Below are 20,642 nucleotides of genomic sequence, written 5' to 3'. Positions count from 1 at the left end.
CAACCTTCACAGACCACAACCATATCGAGCCATTCAGCGTGTCAGTTCAATTCACGGTGAAATTATTTACCTTTCGAATTTAAAGAAATATGAACAAATGTGCAATAGGGTGCCAATGGAATGTATGGGAAAAATTTTGCCATCGAATTTCAAAAAAAGGTAGGGCTCAAAAGTTTTGTCTCCTCGAAAAAAGTTCCCATGCAAAATTTGAGCTCAATCGGACTTCATTAAGTGGACCCCCAAAGCGGTCAAAGTTTGGCTTTTTTGACCCATGAAAAATCTCCAAAGGGGGGGGTACATGAAATTTCCGAAATCGAAATTTTTTTTTTGATGCCAGATGTCTTAGAAATGCATGAAACGTCGAGATATGGTGTTATTTGGAAAAATTTTTTTTTGAAAAAATCGACCTTTTGGGACTTAGTAAATTTTTGAGTTGGGGGAGAGAATTGAATTTGAAATGAACGATTTGAATTCAATTGCTGAGAAATTCAAGGCAATAGTATTGAAACATATCCTATATGATTGTTGGCCACTGAAAGCATATGATATGTGATATTTCATTAGGGTGGTTCATTTACTCTCCATTAGGGTGGTCCTTCTTGTTAAAAAATAAAAAAAAAATAAAAAATAGAATTTTAATTGAATATTGAAGACAATAGTATTGGAACATCTCTCACATTATCGTAAGCCATTTTCTACATTTAATAAGTGGTATTTTATTAGGGTGGTTCACTTATTTTCCATTACGGCGGGCCTTTCTGTCGAAAAATCATAATTTGAATGGGATATTAAAAACAATAGTATTTTATCACCTCTTTCATCATCGTAGGGCATTTCCTTCATTAGATTCGTGATATTTCATTGGGAAGGCTCACTTATATTCAATTACGGTGATTCTTTAAAAAAAAAATGAGTATTTAAATGGAATAGTAAATACAAGAGTAATTAAACATCTCCTATGTCATCGTAGGCCACTGTTAATGTATAATATAAGATATTTCATTGGGGCTATTGTCCTCAGTTTTGCATAAGGAGGATCATTTAATTTGTAAAATATTCTCAACAGATCAAACAAATCAACTTTGTTTGTATAGTTTTGAATCATGATTCTTCATTGGCATGCAACTCTTCGTTAAGCTATTTTCATTAAGGGTTTCTTTTGAATAGTTAAAATAAAACGTTCCAATCATCAGTGAATTCAGTGAAGCACAACTCTAACTGCCATAATCAAAATACAGATAAAAAAGGAATGAAATAATTTTTGACGTATACAAATTATGACAATAGCTTGATGGGCGACGATGAAGGGCAACAAAAGTGTTTAGTTTATATTTTCAAAAGAGATTCTCAGCCTTGGGCTCCTTCATTCCCGAAACAAAGGTACGTTGCCTTCTGCTTGCTATAGTACACGCGATTCGGTTGTGACAACGTAGGTAATTCAAGTTTTGACAATCAGTTCTCGTTTATTCTTCAAAGATGTAACAAAGTTCCTTCAAGAAATTTCGTCGGAATTTCATATGGATTTTTTCGTTGGAGTTTTCAACGGAATTTTCTTTGGAGTTTCCTTTTGAATTTTAATCGGAATTTCCTTCGAAATTCCTTTTAAAATTTTTTATTTGACTTTTCTACGAAATTTCCTTTTTTTCTACGGAATTTTTATCAAAATCGGAAATTTATCCTGAATTTGCTTCGGAATATCCTGTGGAATTTTCTTCGGTATCTTTAGAAGTGCCCTTTTGAATTTTCTGTGGTATTTCCTTCGAAATTTCCTATGAAGTGTCCTCCGGAATTTCATTCTGAACTTTTCATTGGAATTTTCTTCGAAATTTACTTCGGAGTTTCTTTTTGAGTTTCCTTCGAAATTTGCTTTGAAGTTGCCTTCCGAATTTCTTCTAGAGTTTGTTTCGGAATTTCCTGTGTTATAATCTTTGGAGCTTCCTTCAGAATTGTATTCGAAATATTATTTGGAATTTCTTTCGAAGCATTGGAATTTACTTTGCAAATTCCTTCGAAATTTTCTTTGGAGCTTTCTTCGGAATTTCATTTGGGATTTCTTTTGGACCTTTGAAATTTACTGCGGAATATTCTTAGAAATTTCCTTTACAATTGGATTTCTACAATTCTTTGGATTTCTACAATTCTTTGGAATTTCCACAGAGTTTTCTTGAGAATTTCCTTACAAATTCGCTTTGGATATTCCATAGAAAATTCCTTAGAAATTTTCTACGAAATTTCCTTTTAATTTCCTTTTTTCATTGCAATTTGCTTCGGGATTTGCTTTGGAATTTTCTTTGGAATTTCCTTAGAAATTCCCTTTTGAATATGCTTTGGATATTTTTCAGAATTGTCGTCGGAATGTCCTTTGGAATGTGCTTCAGAATTTCTTTTGCAATTTTATTCATTTTTTTTTAAATTTTATTTTCGGGATTTCCCTTGTATTTTCGAAAGTTTCCATCGAAGTTTCCTTTGGAATTTCTTTTGGAGCTGTGATCTTTTCTTCGAAATTTCCTTAAAAATTCCTTTTTGAATTTCATTCGGAATTTGCTTTGAATTTTTTTATGGAATTTCCTATGGAGTTTTCGGAAATTCCTTTGGAATTTTCCACGGATTTTTCTTCGGAATTCCCTTGGGTTTTTTTCGGAATTTCCTTTGGAATTTTCTACGCAATTTTCGCCAGAATTTCTTCTGAAATTTGCTTCGGAAATTTCGTTGAATTTTTTTTAGTTTCCTTCGGAATTAACTTTGGAATTTCCGTCGAAATTCCCTTAGGAGTATCCTTTAAAGTTTCTTTGCAGTTTTCTTTAGGGCTACTTATCAAATTTTCTTCAGAATTTTCTTAGGAATTCCTTTATTACTTCCTTCAAAATTCTCTTTGAAATTTCTTTCGGAATTTCGTTTGAAGTTTACTTCCAAATTTGTTATAGAGTTTCCTCGGAATTTCCTTTGGAATTTCCTATGGAGATTTCGAAATTTTATTTAGAAGTATTGATTGGAATTTTTTCCTTTGGACTGTTTTACGTAATTTTCATCGGAATTTTCGTTGAATTTTCGCGGAATTTACTTTGGAATTTCCTTCGTATTGTTTTTTTCGGAATTTTCGTAGGAGTATCCTTCAAAATTTCTTTGTATTCTTCGGAACTTCATATCTCATTTACTTCAGAATTTCCTTTGGAATTTCTTCATGAATTTCTTTCAGTAAGTTGCTTCAGGAAGTTATTTTGGATTTCTTTGGAATTACTTTCGGAATTTCCTTCTTCAGTTCTTCAAAATTTTCTTCGGCGTTTCCTTTGGAATTTCTTCTGGAATTGCCTTCGGAATTTCCTTTGGAATTCGCTTCGGAAGTTCCTTTGAAATTTCTTATGGAATTTCCTTTGCAATTTCTTTTAGAGCTGGCTTCGGAATTTCATTTGGAATTTTCTGCGCAATTTTCGTCCGAGTTTTCTTTGGAATTTGCTTCGGAACATCCTTCAAAAATCCATTCGGATTTATTTTTCTGGAATTTCCTTTTGAATTTGCTTTGGAATTTCTTTCGGGATTTGATTTGGAATTTTCTACGTTATTTACGTCGAAATTTACTTTGCAATTTGCTTCGGAATTTCTTCTGGAGTTTTCTTCGGAATTCCTTTTGGAGCTTCATGCTAAATTTGATTCGGAATTTGATTTGGAATTTCTTTTGAAGCTTTGAAATTATTTCGGAATTTTCTTCGGAAGTACCTCTATAATTTTCGTTTCCTCTGGAATTTTCTTCGGTATTTCCTTCGGAATTTTCTCTGGAATTTCCTTCGGAATTTTCTCTGCAATTTCCTTCGGAATATCCTCTGGAATTACCTTCGGAATTTCCTTTGGAGTTTCCTTCGCAATTTCCTCTGGAATTTCATTCGGAAATTACTTTGGAATTTCCTTCCGTATTTCCCCTAGAATATTCTTCGAAATTATCTCTGGAATTTCTTTCGGGATTTTCTCTGGAATTTCCTTCAGAATTTTCTCTAGAATTTCTTTCAGAATTTCCTCTGGAATTTCCTTCGGAATTTCCTCTAGAATTTCCTGCGAAATTTCCTCTGGAATTTCCTGAGAAATTCCGTCTGGAATTTCCTTCGGAACTTTCTCTGGAATTTCTTTTGGAATTTCCACTGGAATTTCCTTCTGAATTTCCACTGGAATTTCCTTCGTAATTCCCTCTGGAATTTCCGTTGGAATTTCCTTTGGAATTTCCTTCAGTATTTCCTCTAGAATTTCCTTCAGAATTTTCTGTAGAATTTCCTTTGGAATTCGCAAAACTAAATTGGAAAGGTCACGAGGCTCAATGCTTGATCTCTGAGATGAGTGCATCTCAAATCACGAAGTAGCAAGCGGATTTTGTATGAGACGAGGACTCCGAACTGGTTCAGCTTAGTGAAGTGTTGCATTCCGAATGAAAATCACGCAAAACTTTTCAAAAAGACTTTTCTAACAATGAGAGGCTTTCAGGAAAACTCTTTTGTTGTTAACTAAGTTACCTTTACATTTTTCGTCGAACATTACGCAAATATTATGTAGTAGTCCACACCATAATCTTACGGTCTGTAGATATTAAGGTTGAAATTTTTACAATGATACCATAATTAAGGAAAGTGGACGAGACTTTTTCGAGAAATCATGGTTTCAAACTATACGAAAAATGAAATTTGCTTTGAAGTTGCCTTCCGAATTTCTTCTAGAGTTTGTTTCGGAATTTCCTGTGTTATAATCTTTGGAGCTTCCTTCAGAATTGTATTCGAAATATTATTTGGAATTTCTTTCGAAGCATTGGAATTTACTTTGCAAATTCCTTCGAAATTTTCTTTGGAGCTTTCTTCGGAATTTCATTTGGGATTTCTTTTGGACCTTTGAAATTTACTGCGGAATATTCTTAGAAATTTCCTTTACAATTGGATTTCTACAATTCTTTGGATTTCTACAATTCTTTGGAATTTCCACAGAGTTTTCTTGAGAATTTCCTTACAAATTCGCTTTGGATATTCCATAGAAAATTCCTTAGAAATTTTCTACGAAATTTCCTTTTAATTTCCTTTTTTCATTGCAATTTGCTTCGGGATTTGCTTTGGAATTTTCTTTGGAATTTCCTTAGAAATTCCCTTTTGAATATGCTTTGGATATTTTTCAGAATTGTCGTCGGAATGTCCTTTGGAATGTGCTTCAGAATTTCTTTTGCAATTTTATTCATTTTTTTTTAAATTTTATTTTCGGGATTTCCCTTGTATTTTCGAAAGTTTCCATCGAAGTTTCCTTTGGAATTTCTTTTGGAGCTGTGATCTTTTCTTCGAAATTTCCTTAAAAATTCCTTTTTGAATTTCATTCGGAATTTGCTTTGAATTTTTTTATGGAATTTCCTATGGAGTTTTCGGAAATTCCTTTGGAATTTTCCACGGATTTTTCTTCGGAATTCCCTTGGGTTTTTTTCGGAATTTCCTTTGGAATTTTCTACGCAATTTTCGCCAGAATTTCTTCTGAAATTTGCTTCGGAAATTTCGTTGAATTTTTTTTAGTTTCCTTCGGAATTAACTTTGGAATTTCCGTCGAAATTCCCTTAGGAGTATCCTTTAAAGTTTCTTTGCAGTTTTCTTTAGGGCTACTTATCAAATTTTCTTCAGAATTTTCTTAGGAATTCCTTTATTACTTCCTTCAAAATTCTCTTTGAAATTTCTTTCGGAATTTCGTTTGAAGTTTACTTCCAAATTTGTTATAGAGTTTCCTCGGAATTTCCTTTGGAATTTCCTATGGAGATTTCGAAATTTTATTTAGAAGTATTGATTGGAATTTTTTCCTTTGGACTGTTTTACGTAATTTTCATCGGAATTTTCGTTGAATTTTCGCGGAATTTACTTTGGAATTTCCTTCGTATTGTTTTTTTCGGAATTTTCGTAGGAGTATCCTTCAAAATTTCTTTGTATTCTTCGGAACTTCATATCTCATTTACTTCAGAATTTCCTTTGGAATTTCTTCATGAATTTCTTTCAGTAAGTTGCTTCAGGAAGTTATTTTGGATTTCTTTGGAATTACTTTCGGAATTTCCTTCTTCAGTTCTTCAAAATTTTCTTCGGCGTTTCCTTTGGAATTTCTTCTGGAATTGCCTTCGGAATTTCCTTTGGAATTCGCTTCGGAAGTTCCTTTGAAATTTCTTATGGAATTTCCTTTGCAATTTCTTTTAGAGCTGGCTTCGGAATTTCATTTGGAATTTTCTGCGCAATTTTCGTCCGAGTTTTCTTTGGAATTTGCTTCGGAACATCCTTCAAAAATCCATTCGGATTTATTTTTCTGGAATTTCCTTTTGAATTTGCTTTGGAATTTCTTTCGGGATTTGATTTGGAATTTTCTACGTTATTTACGTCGAAATTTACTTTGCAATTTGCTTCGGAATTTCTTCTGGAGTTTTCTTCGGAATTCCTTTTGGAGCTTCATGCTAAATTTGATTCGGAATTTGATTTGGAATTTCTTTTGAAGCTTTGAAATTATTTCGGAATTTTCTTCGGAAGTACCTCTATAATTTTCGTTTCCTCTGGAATTTTCTTCGGTATTTCCTTCGGAATTTTCTCTGGAATTTCCTTCGGAATTTTCTCTGCAATTTCCTTCGGAATATCCTCTGGAATTACCTTCGGAATTTCCTTTGGAGTTTCCTTCGCAATTTCCTCTGGAATTTCATTCGGAAATTACTTTGGAATTTCCTTCCGTATTTCCCCTAGAATATTCTTCGAAATTATCTCTGGAATTTCTTTCGGGATTTTCTCTGGAATTTCCTTCAGAATTTTCTCTAGAATTTCTTTCAGAATTTCCTCTGGAATTTCCTTCGGAATTTCCTCTAGAATTTCCTGCGAAATTTCCTCTGGAATTTCCTGAGAAATTCCGTCTGGAATTTCCTTCGGAACTTTCTCTGGAATTTCTTTTGGAATTTCCACTGGAATTTCCTTCTGAATTTCCACTGGAATTTCCTTCGTAATTCCCTCTGGAATTTCCGTTGGAATTTCCTTTGGAATTTCCTTCAGTATTTCCTCTAGAATTTCCTTCAGAATTTTCTGTAGAATTTCCTTTGGAATTCGCAAAACTAAATTGGAAAGGTCACGAGGCTCAATGCTTGATCTCTGAGATGAGTGCATCTCAAATCACGAAGTAGCAAGCGGATTTTGTATGAGACGAGGACTCCGAACTGGTTCAGCTTAGTGAAGTGTTGCATTCCGAATGAAAATCACGCAAAACTTTTCAAAAAGACTTTTCTAACAATGAGAGGCTTTCAGGAAAACTCTTTTGTTGTTAACTAAGTTACCTTTACATTTTTCGTCGAACATTACGCAAATATTATGTAGTAGTCCACACCATAATCTTACGGTCTGTAGATATTAAGGTTGAAATTTTTACAATGATACCATAATTAAGGAAAGTGGACGAGACTTTTTCGAGAAATCATGGTTTCAAACTATACGAAAAATGATGCACCCTAATGGAAAATTAGAGAAACTCCCTAATGAAATATGTTAACAGTATCCTACGATGATGTCGCATATCAAATGGAACTAGAGGCGCATGAATTCAGAGGAATTTAAAGCCTCTCTAAACAAAAATATCACGAATCTAATGAAGGAAATGCCCTACGATGATGAAAGAGTTGATAAAATACTATTGTTTTTAATATCCCATTCAAATAATGATTTTTCGACAGAAAAGCCCACCCGAATGGAAAATAAGTGAACCACCCTAATAAAATACCACATATTAAATGTAGAAAATGGCTTACGATAATGTGAGAGATGTTCCAATACTATTGTCTTCAATATTTAATTAAAATTCTATTTTTTATTTTTTTTATTTTTTAACAAAAAGGACCACTCTAATGCAAAGTAAATGAACCACCCTAATGAAATATCACATATCATATGCTTTCAGTGGCCAACAATCATATAGGATATGTTTCAATACTATTGCCTTGAATTTCTCAGCAATTGAATTCAAATCGTTCATTTCAAATTCAATTCACTCCCCCAACTCAAAAATTTACTAAGTCCCAAAAGGTCGATTTTTTCAAAAAAAAAAATTTCCAAATAACACCAGATCTCGACGTTTCATGCATTTCTAAGACATCTGGCATCAAAAAAAAAATTTCGATTTCGGAAATTTCATGTACCCCCCCCTTTGGAGATTTTTCATGGGTCAAAAAAGCCAAACTTTGACCGCTTTGGGGGTCCACTTAATGAAGTCCGATTGAGCTCAAATTTTGCATGGGAACTTTATTCGAGGAGACAAAACTTTTGAGCCCTACCTTTTTTTGAAATTCGAAAAATCGATTTTCATTGGCACCCTAATGTGCAAGGACCGTCGTTGGGGGTGAGATTTGGCCAAAAATGCGTAAGTCCTCATTTATTTTTGAACAAATTTCGCAATTTGACTTGATGTGTTCGGCTAAATATGAGAAATAATTGCAAATTCTGAACAAATAATTGAAATTTGATTATTTTTCTTTAAATTTGAGATGTAACATTGGCCCAAATTCACCCCTTCGAGGAAGTAACATTGGGCCAAACAAACTTCACTCAGAAAATTGAACTATCGATAAACATAGGAAACCCTTATGAAAATTCGCCACAAGAAAAAGAATTGAAATTCATAAATTAACGTTATAAAACCAAATTTGAAAACAAAAATATATTTCACGGCAACCTGGACGTCTATCTTTTGATACTATGGGTAGTGATAGGGATACTATCACTTCTTGAAAAAAGATGGATAGAAGATAGTCTATATTACCTCTATCACACTACCTGCAAAATTTTATAGCTATCCCTATCTATCCTATCATTGATAAAAAAAACCGAAACCAAAATCATGCGCATAATGGGAAAAAGCTAATAGAAATAACTCAAGGTATGTTCTCATGGATATTTTCGGAACGGGCACGACGAGGGAATTACGGAAATCGATGTGCGACGCCATTTTGAAATCCAAGATGGCGGCCTCCGGTTAAGGAAAATAGTTGAAAACCCATGCAATATGGGTATTTTCGGAACGGGTGCGATGAGGGGATGACGAATCGATGTGCGACGCCATTTTGAAATCCAAGATGGCGGCCTCCGGTTTAGGAAAATCGTTGAAAACCCATGCAATATGGGTATTTTCGGAACGGGCACGACGAGGAGATGACGAAAATCGATGTGCGACACCATTTTGAAATCTAAGATGGCGGACTCCGGTTTGGTAAAATCATTGAAACCCCATGCAATATGGGTATTTTCAGCACGGGCACGATGAGGGGATGACGGAAATTGATGTGCGACGCCATTTTGAAATCCAAGATAGCGGCCTCCAGTTTAGGAAAATCGTTGAAAACCCATGCAATATGAGTATTTTCGAAACGGGTGCGACGAGATGATGACGGAAATCGATGTCCGACGCTATTTTGAAATTCAAGATGGCGGGCGTCGGTTTGGTAAAATCATTGAAAACCCATGCAATATGGGTATTTTCGGAATGGGCGCGATGAGGGGATGACGAATCGATGTGCGACGCCATTTTGAAATCCAAGATGGCGGCCTTCGGTTAAGGAAATTCGTTGAAAACTCATGCAATATGGGTATTTTCAGAACGGGCGCGACGAGGGGATGACGGAAATCGATATGCGACGCCATTTTGAAATCTAAGATGGCGGGCTCCGGTTTGGTAAAATCATTAAAACCCCATGTTCAGTTTTATATGATTTTACTATACCGGAGGCCGCCATCTTGGATTTCAAAATGGCGTCGCACATCGATTTCCGTCATCCCCTTATCGTGCTCGTTCCGAAAATACACATATTGCATTGGTTTTTGAATGATTTTACCAAACCGGAGGCCGCCATTTTGGATTTCGAAATGGCGTCGGACATTGATTTTCGTCATCCCCTCGTTACGCCTGTTCTGAAAATGCCCATATTGCATTGGTTTTCAATTATTTTACCAAACCGGAGGCCACCATCTTGGATTTAAAAATGTCGTCGGATATCGATTTTCGTTGTCCCCTCGTGACGCCCGTTCCGAAAATACCCATATTGCATGGGTTTTCAGCAATTTTCCTTGACCGGATACCGCCATCTTGGATTTCAAAATGCCGTCGGATATCGATGTTCGTTGTACCAGTTCCGAGAATACCCATATTGCATGGGTTTTCAATGATTTTATCAAACCGGAGGCCGTCATTTTGGATTTCAAAATGGCGTCGGACATCGATTTTCGTCATTCCTTCGTCGCGCCCGTTCCGGAAATGCCCATATTGCATGGGTTTTCAATGATTTTACTAATCCGGAGGCCGCCATCTTGGATTTCAAAATGGCGTCGGACATCGATTTTCGTCATCCTCTCGTTGCGCCCGTGCTGAAAATACCCATACTGCATGGGTTTCCAACAATTCTTACACTCCTGAAGCCGCCACCTTGGATTGCTAAATATGGAATTTAGTTAATTTTCTATACCCATCGTCCAACAATTTTTATCCTATAATATTATCAATTGATAAAAATAGAACCTCTATCGTTGTTATTTGAGAGGTGTTGTACTGATAGTATCATGATGAGATTTTTTTGGGATAGGGATACTATCACTCTATCGTCTATCTCTGATAGAAACCATTCTCTCAGTGATACTATCAGGATAGACAAGAAGTGATAGTATCATCTGGCTGAACTGATAGTATCAGTTGTCTATCAGATAGATGATAGTATCATCGTTTATCTGATAATTTTGATGCCTGAACCTGGAATTGAACCTAGAACCTTGCGATCGATAGGCTCGTGCGCACTCCCCTCGTCTATCGACGCCTTGATGTGGCTACAACGATACATAAAACTTTCGTATTGCAATAATCGTTTCATCTTTCTTAAAACAAAATGTATGAATTTCTATAGTCCAGATCGCCGCGTGTGACCCACTATGGGTCAAAATGATTTGACATTTGATATAATTTTTCTCACCATGAATGAATGCAGCTCGTCGCACTGATTAAGAACTTGGAAACCAGCCGAGGGTACCTGAAAAATATTGCCATTTTATGGTCTTAATATAAGCATTTGCTTGATGTATCCATTATGCCTCTAATCCTCCTACTTACAATACACTACATTGACTTTTTTTGTTCTTTTCTTCCGTTCACAGTCGATGTCGAACACTCGCACGTGCGCTTCCTGGGCAACCTGGTCCTCAACCTGTGGGACTGCGGTGGACAGGAATCGTTCATGGAGCAGTACTTCGCTTCCCAGAAGGACAACATCTTCCGCAATGTGGAGGTCCTCATCTACGTGTTCGATGTGGAGAGCCGCGAACTGGACAAGGACATGCACTACTATCAGTCGTGCTTGGAGGCGATTTTGCAGAACTCACCGGATGCCAAGATTTTCTGCTTGGTACATAAAATGGATCTGGTGGCCGAAGAGCAGCGTGATATTATCTTTAAGGAGCGCGAAGAGGACCTGAAGCGGCTGTCGAAACCGCTGGAATGTACCGCCTTTCGGACGAGCATCTGGGACGAAACCTTGTACAGGGCGTGGAGCAGTATCGTGTATCAGCTGATTCCGAACGTTAAGGCATTGGAACATTCGTTAAACTACTTTGCCAATGTGGTCGATGCCGATGAAGTGCTGCTGTTTGAACGAGCTACCTTCCTAGTGATTTCACACTGTCAACGAAAGCAGCACAGGGATAGCCATCGATTTGAGAAAGTTTCCAACATAATCAAACAGTTCAAACTGTCCTGCTCGAAACTGGGGGCAAAGTTTTCCTCCATGGAAGTTCGAAACAGCATATTCGCGGCCTTCATTGACACGTTCACCAGCAACACGTACGTCATGGTGATCATGTCGGATCCTTCTATTCCATCGGAAGCCACCTTGATCAACATTAGGAATGCCAGGAAATACTTCGAAGAACTAGAAAATCCGAATAGCATGAACGCCGCCAATGCCATCCATTCGGCCCACGCAGCTCGGGGTATGGTGAACGGAGGATCTTCCCACTATTACAGTCATCACCAACATCCCCATCAGCAGTTGCCACAACAGTTCCTTCAGCAGCAACAACAGCAGCAGTACCATAACGCCAACAACCCGTACCACTGATATTTATTCAAGAAAAAGTACTTTTATTTCAAATAACCCTTCCACGCTGCTGGTTAGGTCTGTTATGGCTGCAACTGTGAATATTCTTCCCAATTTTCTCCTCACAGAGACGGACAGCTAAATCCCAATAGCCTTGCGTTATAATTAAATAGCTGTTATCAATCAAATCGAATCCGTTTCGCGATACTTGAAATGCGACAACGATCGGATTTATTTTCCTTAGTTTATTCAATTGTTATGTTTTAGAGAGCCTAGCGTACAACTTTAACAAAGAAAAAAAAATCAAACATTAACCTTATAAAAAAACAACCAGTCAAATGGAGCCAAAAAAACTGGCTCCCGATGCTACCAAGTGGCCATGTTGCTAGAAACGATTGACTTTTTCCGCTTTTCTCAAATCTGTTAGTTACGACTTTTTATTCAATTCTCCTTAACTATATGTGAACAACGACTAGAGAACCAACAACCAACTATCAACCAATTTGTAGAAACATCAGAACAAACCTTATTGATGAAGCAGAAAGATTTGTCAAATAAAGTCCGGGATGTATGATAAAGCAATTTACCGGGTGGATCTTGATGTCACTGTACTGTACTGACGGAAATAAAGAGATTTTTAAAGAAATTATCATTGGACTTGTTTCTATTGGATTAAATGCATTTAATGTATCTCAAAATGAATCTTATACTTATATTTAGCTCTTGACTGTGGAAAATGTGCGGAAGCTATCCCGCTTCTGAAATGGATCGAGTCATGTTCAATGTGCTTTGGAATCCCCCATTCATTGCAAAAAATTGCTGTTTAATCAGTTCCTGGAGTATAACACTGTTCCGGACGGTTGGTGATGAGTTAGGGTGATGGCTATAAAAAACGGGAAACCCGTGTTTTTTGCAAGTCGTTGGAGAAATGATTCTCTTTCGACTGTATAAACGAGATGACTCAGTATATATTGATGTCCTTAAAGACATACTCCTCATAACTGACCTATCATCAGTTTAGAACTTGTATTTGTACGTTTTGTTGCCAGTTTTGTAGGACGAAATGACAGTTTCACAACGAATTAAAGAATGACTTTGATTCCATCTACAAGTTTTACGGTCTCTCACGTTGGGCCAGAGAAATTGGCCGTTCCAACAGTTTCTAGTCGACTATTTTTTCTTCAGTCGTAAGAAGCTGCAAAAACCTTCAAAATACTGTTTTGAATGCACTGAAATCTTCAAACTTCACTTATTAAATTTATTTTGTCAACATCTAAACAGACAACACCGAATCAACAATCTCACGCACAATACTCGGTTCGTGGCCGCATCTCTCTATCCTCGGTTCTGCCCCACCCTCGCCAAATCGATGCACACTTGATCCGCCCACCTCACTGCGCTCCACGTCTTCTTGTACCAACCGCATCCGAAGCGAACGCAGTGTTGGACACCTTCTGAATACTGGGCTCACCGTAGAGTTCGGTGAGATCGTGGTTCATCTATAGCCGCCACACACCGTTTTCCTGCAAACCGCCAAAGATCGTCCATAGTACCCGACGTTCGAAGACTCCATGTGCTTGCAAATCCTCCTCGAGCATCGTCCACGTTTTATGCCCGTAGAGGACTGCCGGCCTTCTGGTGAAGACCATAGTTTGCCCAACTTCCACTGATGATGCGCCTCCGTATTTCACGGCTAACGTTTTTGTCAGCCGTCAGGAAGGATTTAAGGTAGACGAACCCGCTGTGCTGCACTTTGTAGCATATACTTTGTCTTGGACGCATTCACCACCAGTCCAACTTTCTCTGCCTCGCGTTTCAGGTGGATGTACAGGTTCAAATGTTCGTCCGACAATGTCCATATCATCCCGCGAAGCAAACAAATTGACTGGATCTCGTAAAAATCGTACTCCGGCTGTTAGGCTCGGCTCTCCGCATAATACCTTCTAGCGCATAATTGAACAGGCACGAAAATCCATCACCTTGTCGTAGTCCTCAGCAAGATCCTAACGAATTGGAATGTTCGCCTGATACCTTCACATAATTTTGCACACCTTCCATCGTCGCTCTTATCAGTCTCGTGAGCTTCCCGAGAAAGCTGTTCTCATCCATGATTTTCCATAGCTCTACGCGGACGATACTGTCATATACCGCCTTTAAATCGACGAGAAGGTGATGCGTTGGGACCTGGTATTCACGATTTTTTTGGAGGATTTGCCGTACTGTAAAGATCTGGTTCGTTGTCGTTCGGCCGTCAACGAAGCAGGCTTGATAACTTCCCACGAATTCGTTTACTACAGGTGACAACCGACGGAAGATGATCTGGGATAATACATTGTAGGCCGCATTCAGAATGGTGATCGCTCGAAAGTTCTCACAATCTAACTTGTCGCCTTTCTTGTAGATGGGGCATATAACCCCTTCCTTCCACTCCTCCGGTAGCTGTTCTGTTTCCCAGATTGTGCCTATCAGCCGGTGCAGACAAATGGCCAGCTTCTCCGAGCCCATCTTTATGAGTTCAGCTCCATCCTTAAGAGCAGCTTTATTGTTCTTGAGCTGGTGAATGGCATTCTTAACCTCCCTCAAAGTGTTTTGTTTTCAGCACTGAAGAAGACATTTCCTCCGTTGTGTGGACCTTCATTGCCTGTACTTTCAGCGCCATTCAGGTGTTTGTCAAAGTGCTGCTTCCACCTCATGCTCCTCCGTTAAGATGCTCTCATCCTTATCCCTGCAAATCTCGGCTCGCGATACGAATCCGTTGCACGATGCGTTGAGCTTCTGATAGAACTAACGTGTTTCTTGAGACTGGACAGCTGTTCCATCTCCTCGTTTTCCGCATCATCCAGGTGGCGTTTTTTCTCCCGAAAAAGGCAGATCTGCTGTTGCCGTATCCGTCTAAAACGTTCCACGTTCTGCCGGGTCCCTTGCTGCAGCATGACCGCCCACGCTGCATTCTTCTCCTCCAGAATCTGCCTACATTCCTCGTTGAACCAATCGTTCCGTCGACTCCGTCCCACGTACCCGACGTTGCTCTCGGCTGCATTGTTGGTGGCTGCTCTCACTGTTCTCCAGCAGTCCTCAAGAGGGGCTTCATCCAGCTCACCCTCTTCCGGTAATGCAGCCTCAAGGTGCTGCGTGTATGCCGCTGCGACATCCGGTTGCTTGAGCCGCTCTAGGTCATACCGTGGCGGCCGTCGGTACGGACGTTGTTAACGAAGGAGAGTTTTGGGCGCAGTTTAAGCATCACCAGATAGTGGTCAGAGTCGATGTTAGCGCCACGATAGGTTCTGACGTCGATAATGTCAGAGAAGTGCCATCCATCAATCAGAACGTGGTCGATTTGTGATTTGTGATTCTGCCTGCTGTGGTGATCTCCAGGTGCATCGGTATGGAACGCTATGTTGGAATTAGGTGCTACGAATGGCCATGTTCTTGGAGGCCTCGAAATCAAATAGTTGTAAGCCGTTTTCGTTCGTCAGCCGGTGGACGCTGAACTTTCCAATAGTCGATCTGAACTCCTCCTTCTGGCCTACCTGAGCATTTAGATCTCATATGATGATTTTGACGTCGTGGCTTGGGCAGCGGTCGTACTCGAGTTCAATCTGCGTGTTAAAATCGCCTTTATCGTCATAAGTGCTTGCTGGCTTGCAGGGCCTGACACCAACCCCCTAGATTTCCGGAGGACTATTCCCAATAAATGTTCGGAAGGCCCTAGTGCGCAGTTCAGCATAGAGTCCTTCTCTGGCACTCGGACGATGATCAGCCGCCCCTGACATGGGGAACAGACGCTGTTGTGAGCCGCTCCTAACAGACGCTTCAGGTTTGCAAAAGCAGAAGCAAAAGCAAAACCACCCCCCCCCCCACCCCTTTCTTGTCTGTACGACCAAAGTTCCCACCGGGGTTGCTTACCCGATCTTCCATAAGGTTACTCGTACCCCGGTTAGTATCACGAAGAGGTAGGGATAGGTGTTGTTGGGCAGGAGGCTAAGGACCACACAAATGGGGTATATTTTTTTCGTGCAGTGTACACTCATGACTTTGAAACGCTCTTATTAATTCATTTTTTAACTGATGTTTGTTCTTTTCGCTTTATATGACAGATATATCATTTTTTATATGACCATTCTGGGCACAAGGGCACCTGAAACCTATTTCAGAAGGAACTGGTATATATTATACTCAGAATTCGAATATTAATTCATATGAATGCATGATGTGACGGTTCAAATATCATGACCACCATATAGGTTCATCATGCGATAGCTCAAAAGTCATGTCTTTAACGTAGGACTCCATACAGGAGTGAAATTGAAATTTCAAAACCAAAACGTTGGCATGAAATATTTTAAAAGTTTATAACTTTTTGCTGGCTTAATTAAATTCCTTGATAAGCACCTCATTCGAAAGACAAGGCATCAAAGGTTCATGTCGTTTACATACTGAATCCCACATACCTGTCCAGGAGTGAAATTGAAATTTCAAAACCAAAACGTTGGCATGAAATATTTTAAAAGTTTATAACTTTTTGCTGGCTTAACTAAATTCCTTGATAAGCACCTCATTCGAAAGACAAGGCATCAAAGGTTCATGTCGTTTACATACTGAATCCCACATACCTGTTCAAATAGTTTAATAACCGTTTTAAAACATTGATTTCAAACAAATCTAAAAATAGGGGTACTAGAGAAATGTTGACGTCATTTGCTTTTCACTCTCCGCTTGAATCGCATCTCAGCAGGCAACAGATCGGCTTGCTCTGACCGGGCGTGCTTCTCAGGCACAGACATTGATAGCGAAGGGAACCCCTCCCCCCAACGTTCGCTAAAATCGAACTGACCGTCGTCCGACCAAGAGAAGATGTCATCCGAAGCCAAAGCCTTCACCGCTGCCGCCGCCAAGAAGAAGTAGAGGAAGCAGTCCACAGGAGAATGAGATGGTTGTGGCCGCCATCGCAGCCCTAAACGAACGGAACCCTTCCCTGCAGGTGATCGAGAAGCAGGTGATTTTCAAGAGCACGGTGATTTTCAAGAGCACGGATCTGGAGAACCAAACACCCGTTTAAGCTGAAAACTTAATCGATTGGTCACTAGCTGGTGGTGACCAATCGATTAGGTTTTCAGCTCAAACGGGTGTTTGGTTCTCCAGATCCGTGCTCTTGAAAATTTGAACTTTGGCTTCGATTTATCTTCACCTTAAAACAATAACGTAAATAATTGAATACTCACAATCACAGCACCTATCATCTCTCATCAAACAACCTATCATCTGCAAAAAGCTACCGTACTGTTGTTTAAGTCTGACCCAGAATTGATCGAAGTTGTGCCCATAGTAGTCTTACATCATCCCTGCGGTAATGTAACAGACATAAAAAAATGTTCTGGCATTAGGTCCCAACGGAGACAGAGCCGGCTTCTCAGTTTAGTGTTCTAATGGGAACTTCTGCTGTTATTTACTGAAATTATTCTTTGTCGATTGGCCTTTTTTGCATGACGTATGACAGGTATGAAGATACTCTTTGCACAGTGAAGTCGAGTAAATTCCCAACCTAAAACATCCTCGACCGTGGAATTCGACCCCATGTTCCTCATTTTTTGTTTGCTGAAAATTTACCGCTACGGCTATCTTGGCCTCCCAAATATTAAATTATTATATCCGAATACCCGGAATCGTTATTCGACAAGTCATAATTCCTGTCGTTAGACACAACAAAATGTTTAACTGCTGAACTAAGAACTTTTAACTGCAATCGTAATTATGGATTCAAATAGGGCTCCAGGAATTCCCCTGAAATATCTCAATGAATTTTTCTAGAAATTCCTTCGAAGATTCTCCAAGGGTAGTACCAGAAATTCCTTCAAGATAATCTCTACTGTATATCCCCATAGCAATTTCTTATGGGATTCAAGGAGGAATTTTATCAGGGATTCCTTCAGGAGGAAGTTTTAATTGCTAACAGATTTTTTAGATTGTTAGCGTTCCAAGAATACCTTCAGCAATTCCTCCAAGAGTTCTCCCAAGGATTCCACGAAAGATTCTTCCAGTTTTTGTTTTTCAGGAAAATCTCTTCAGGAGTTCCTCCGAAGTTCTTGCGAGGACTTTCGCAAGGACTTCTTGTAGAGATGTCTCTAGTGATTCCTACGTCCTTCAGTAAAATCTTAACTGGGATTGCTTTAGGATAATCTCCAAGGATTCCTCTAGAAATTTGCAAGGAGTCCGAGAATTCTCTTAGCGATTTCACCAGAAAAGCCTTCAGAGATTCCTCCAGAATTTCTTCAAGGCTTTTTCCAATAATTCCTCCATGAAATTCTCTACAGGGGTTCTCGCACAGATGTCTTCATGGTTTTCTCCGGGTATTCCTCCGGGGGATATATTAGGACAATCTTTTCAGATATTACAGAAGATATTACAGATATTTCTACATTGATTTCTCCAGAATTTCCTCCAAGAATACTTGCTGGTATTTCTAAAGATAGTTCTATCGAGATTCCTTCAGGAATTATTGCGAAACTTTCAGGGGTCCTTCAGGTATTGCTCTAAGGTTTCTATCAGGAACTCTTCCAGGGATTCCCTGGAGAGAATCCTGGAGCAATCCCTGTAGGAACCTCTAGAAAAAACTACAAAGAAATTTCTGTAGGATATTTTGGAGGAAATGCTAGAGTTATTTTTGGTTTCTTCTGGGCTCTTAAGGAAGACTTGAGAATTTTTGAAATAAATTGTTTAAATGATTTGAATAACTAGAATATTTACTGTGGTATTAGTTGGTGTGGAACCTCAGATGGACTTTGAAAAAAAAACTCTTTCAGGATACTTTGGAAGATCTCCTATAGTTACAACTGGAGAAATCAAAAAAGGCAAGAAAAGCGTTGTAGTGCCCATTCAATTCCTGGAGAAAATTCGGAAGCAATTACTGTAACCATACCTTGAAACAACGCTGGAAGATATTTTAGAATACTTGGTGGTGGAATCAATAGAGAAAGCTTTGAAGGAGATCTCAGAAGTATACCTGAAGAGCTCTTTGTGCAAATCACAAAGAGAATTCCTCGAGGAATCTGTAAATAAATTCTTGAAGAACTTGTAAAAAATTGTATAATAGTTTTTGAAGGTCTCTCTGGAATCTGTTGGAGCAGGCTATAATGCAAGCAGAATAAAAATAAGTGACTTGGAGACCATTTTGCTTAAAATGGAGGCTTCCATTAAAATAGAGACTAAGCCTCTAACAAGAGATCTGCTACCAGCCTGGAATGTGTACAAACCATGTCCGAAGATGGTATCTGATTTATTGTTTCCAATACTTCCAAGTCAGTTCGATTATGAGCACCGTACAGATTGAATATTAAATGGGTATTTAGGCTACTCTAATCATTGCACATCAAGGTCACCTTCAAACTGAATATGAATTATTTATTTGCTTGCTAACGTTAGTTTTCTAGAAATCAAATTCATAATATTAAATTAAATGGCTCCTATGAACTCAGGGCCTGGTTCGGGCCGCAACCACCGTACCCCCTAGCTACGCTACTGATACCGCTGCGTCTACGCCAGTTCATGCGGGAAGGTGTAGGGCTGGTATATTTTTTATGGCAAAGAGGCATGTGGAAGCCTACCCGAGGAGGAACAAATAACTCCCCAATAACGTATGCATACCATTTTTTGGTATCATACCAAAATTAGGTATTGTTCAGTTGTCAATACCTCAATTTGGTATTATAATGGTATTGAAAAAAATCTTTAAAACAATTAAGAATACCTCATTGAGGTATTAAACAGCTATTGAGGTCTGCTGGAGGTATTGAACTATAATTGAAAAATTTCATTTTTATATGAAAATCCATCAAGTATTATTGAGGTATTACAATACCTGATCTAGTTATCAGTTTGGTGTTCGTAGAATATGCTTGAGATATTATTTGAGGTATTTTACCTCTTATGCAGGGCTAATTCATACCTCATTCAGGTATGCAGTATTGGAAATTGTCTGGTATGGAATACCTCAATTTGGTATTCAGTAGTTATTTTCTTCTGAGGGACACGTTTTTGTTTGTCCGTTCGGAATCTAGCAAATGCTATGAACTGTGATATATTAAGAACGTGAGGGATTCCACGGAGGCATGCAAGTCGATTCTGATCGACCATTTCAAAAATATCTGAAACTGTGCACAGTTTTTCAGTTCCATCTAAATCGTCATTTTCCGATATCAAATCTTCAAGTTGAGTCACGACTAACTTTTCAAAAGGGTGTATGTGAAAATGGTTCAAAAATATTCAAAAAGCTGCACAGCAAAAACGGTTCGTTCGATTGTTAGACAACTAAAGAAACAAAGTTAGACAACTAAATAAAGATTCCAAAAAAAAATACACACAGTAAAAAAAATTTTTTTTTGCATTAAAAATTTTGGTCACAAAAACTCAAATATCTCAAAACCCTATCGGAATACCAACGTAATTTTTTGAGGGAAAAGTTATGACATTTCAAATATTTCACAAATTTGACACTTAGTGAATTTTTTTTAGGACCGCAGTTTGTTGCTGAATTTTTTGTTAAGGGTACCACATGAGGTTA

General features: G+C 38.5%; 1 protein-coding gene across 1 annotated transcript in view; it reads left to right on the top strand.

Moving 5' to 3' along the window:
* Positions 1-12,734, top strand: part of LOC5568836 (ras-related GTP-binding protein A) — a 39,896-nt gene extending 27,162 nt beyond the window's left edge. Inside the window, exon 3 of the mRNA XM_001658152.2 lies at positions 11,148-12,734. Coding sequence (XP_001658202.2) covers positions 11,148-12,106 — 959 coding nt within the window. The 3' untranslated portion in view covers positions 12,107-12,734. The remainder of the gene's footprint in view (positions 1-11,147) is intronic.
* Positions 12,735-20,642: the final 7,908 nt, after the last annotated feature.

The sequence above is a fragment of the Aedes aegypti genome, chromosome 3 (genome assembly GCF_002204515.2).
Source record: "Aedes aegypti strain LVP_AGWG chromosome 3, AaegL5.0 Primary Assembly, whole genome shotgun sequence".
NCBI lineage: Eukaryota > Metazoa > Arthropoda > Insecta > Diptera > Culicidae > Aedes > Aedes aegypti.
Note: the sequence above shows the minus strand (reverse complement) of the source record. Positions and strands in the feature narration are given on the sequence as shown.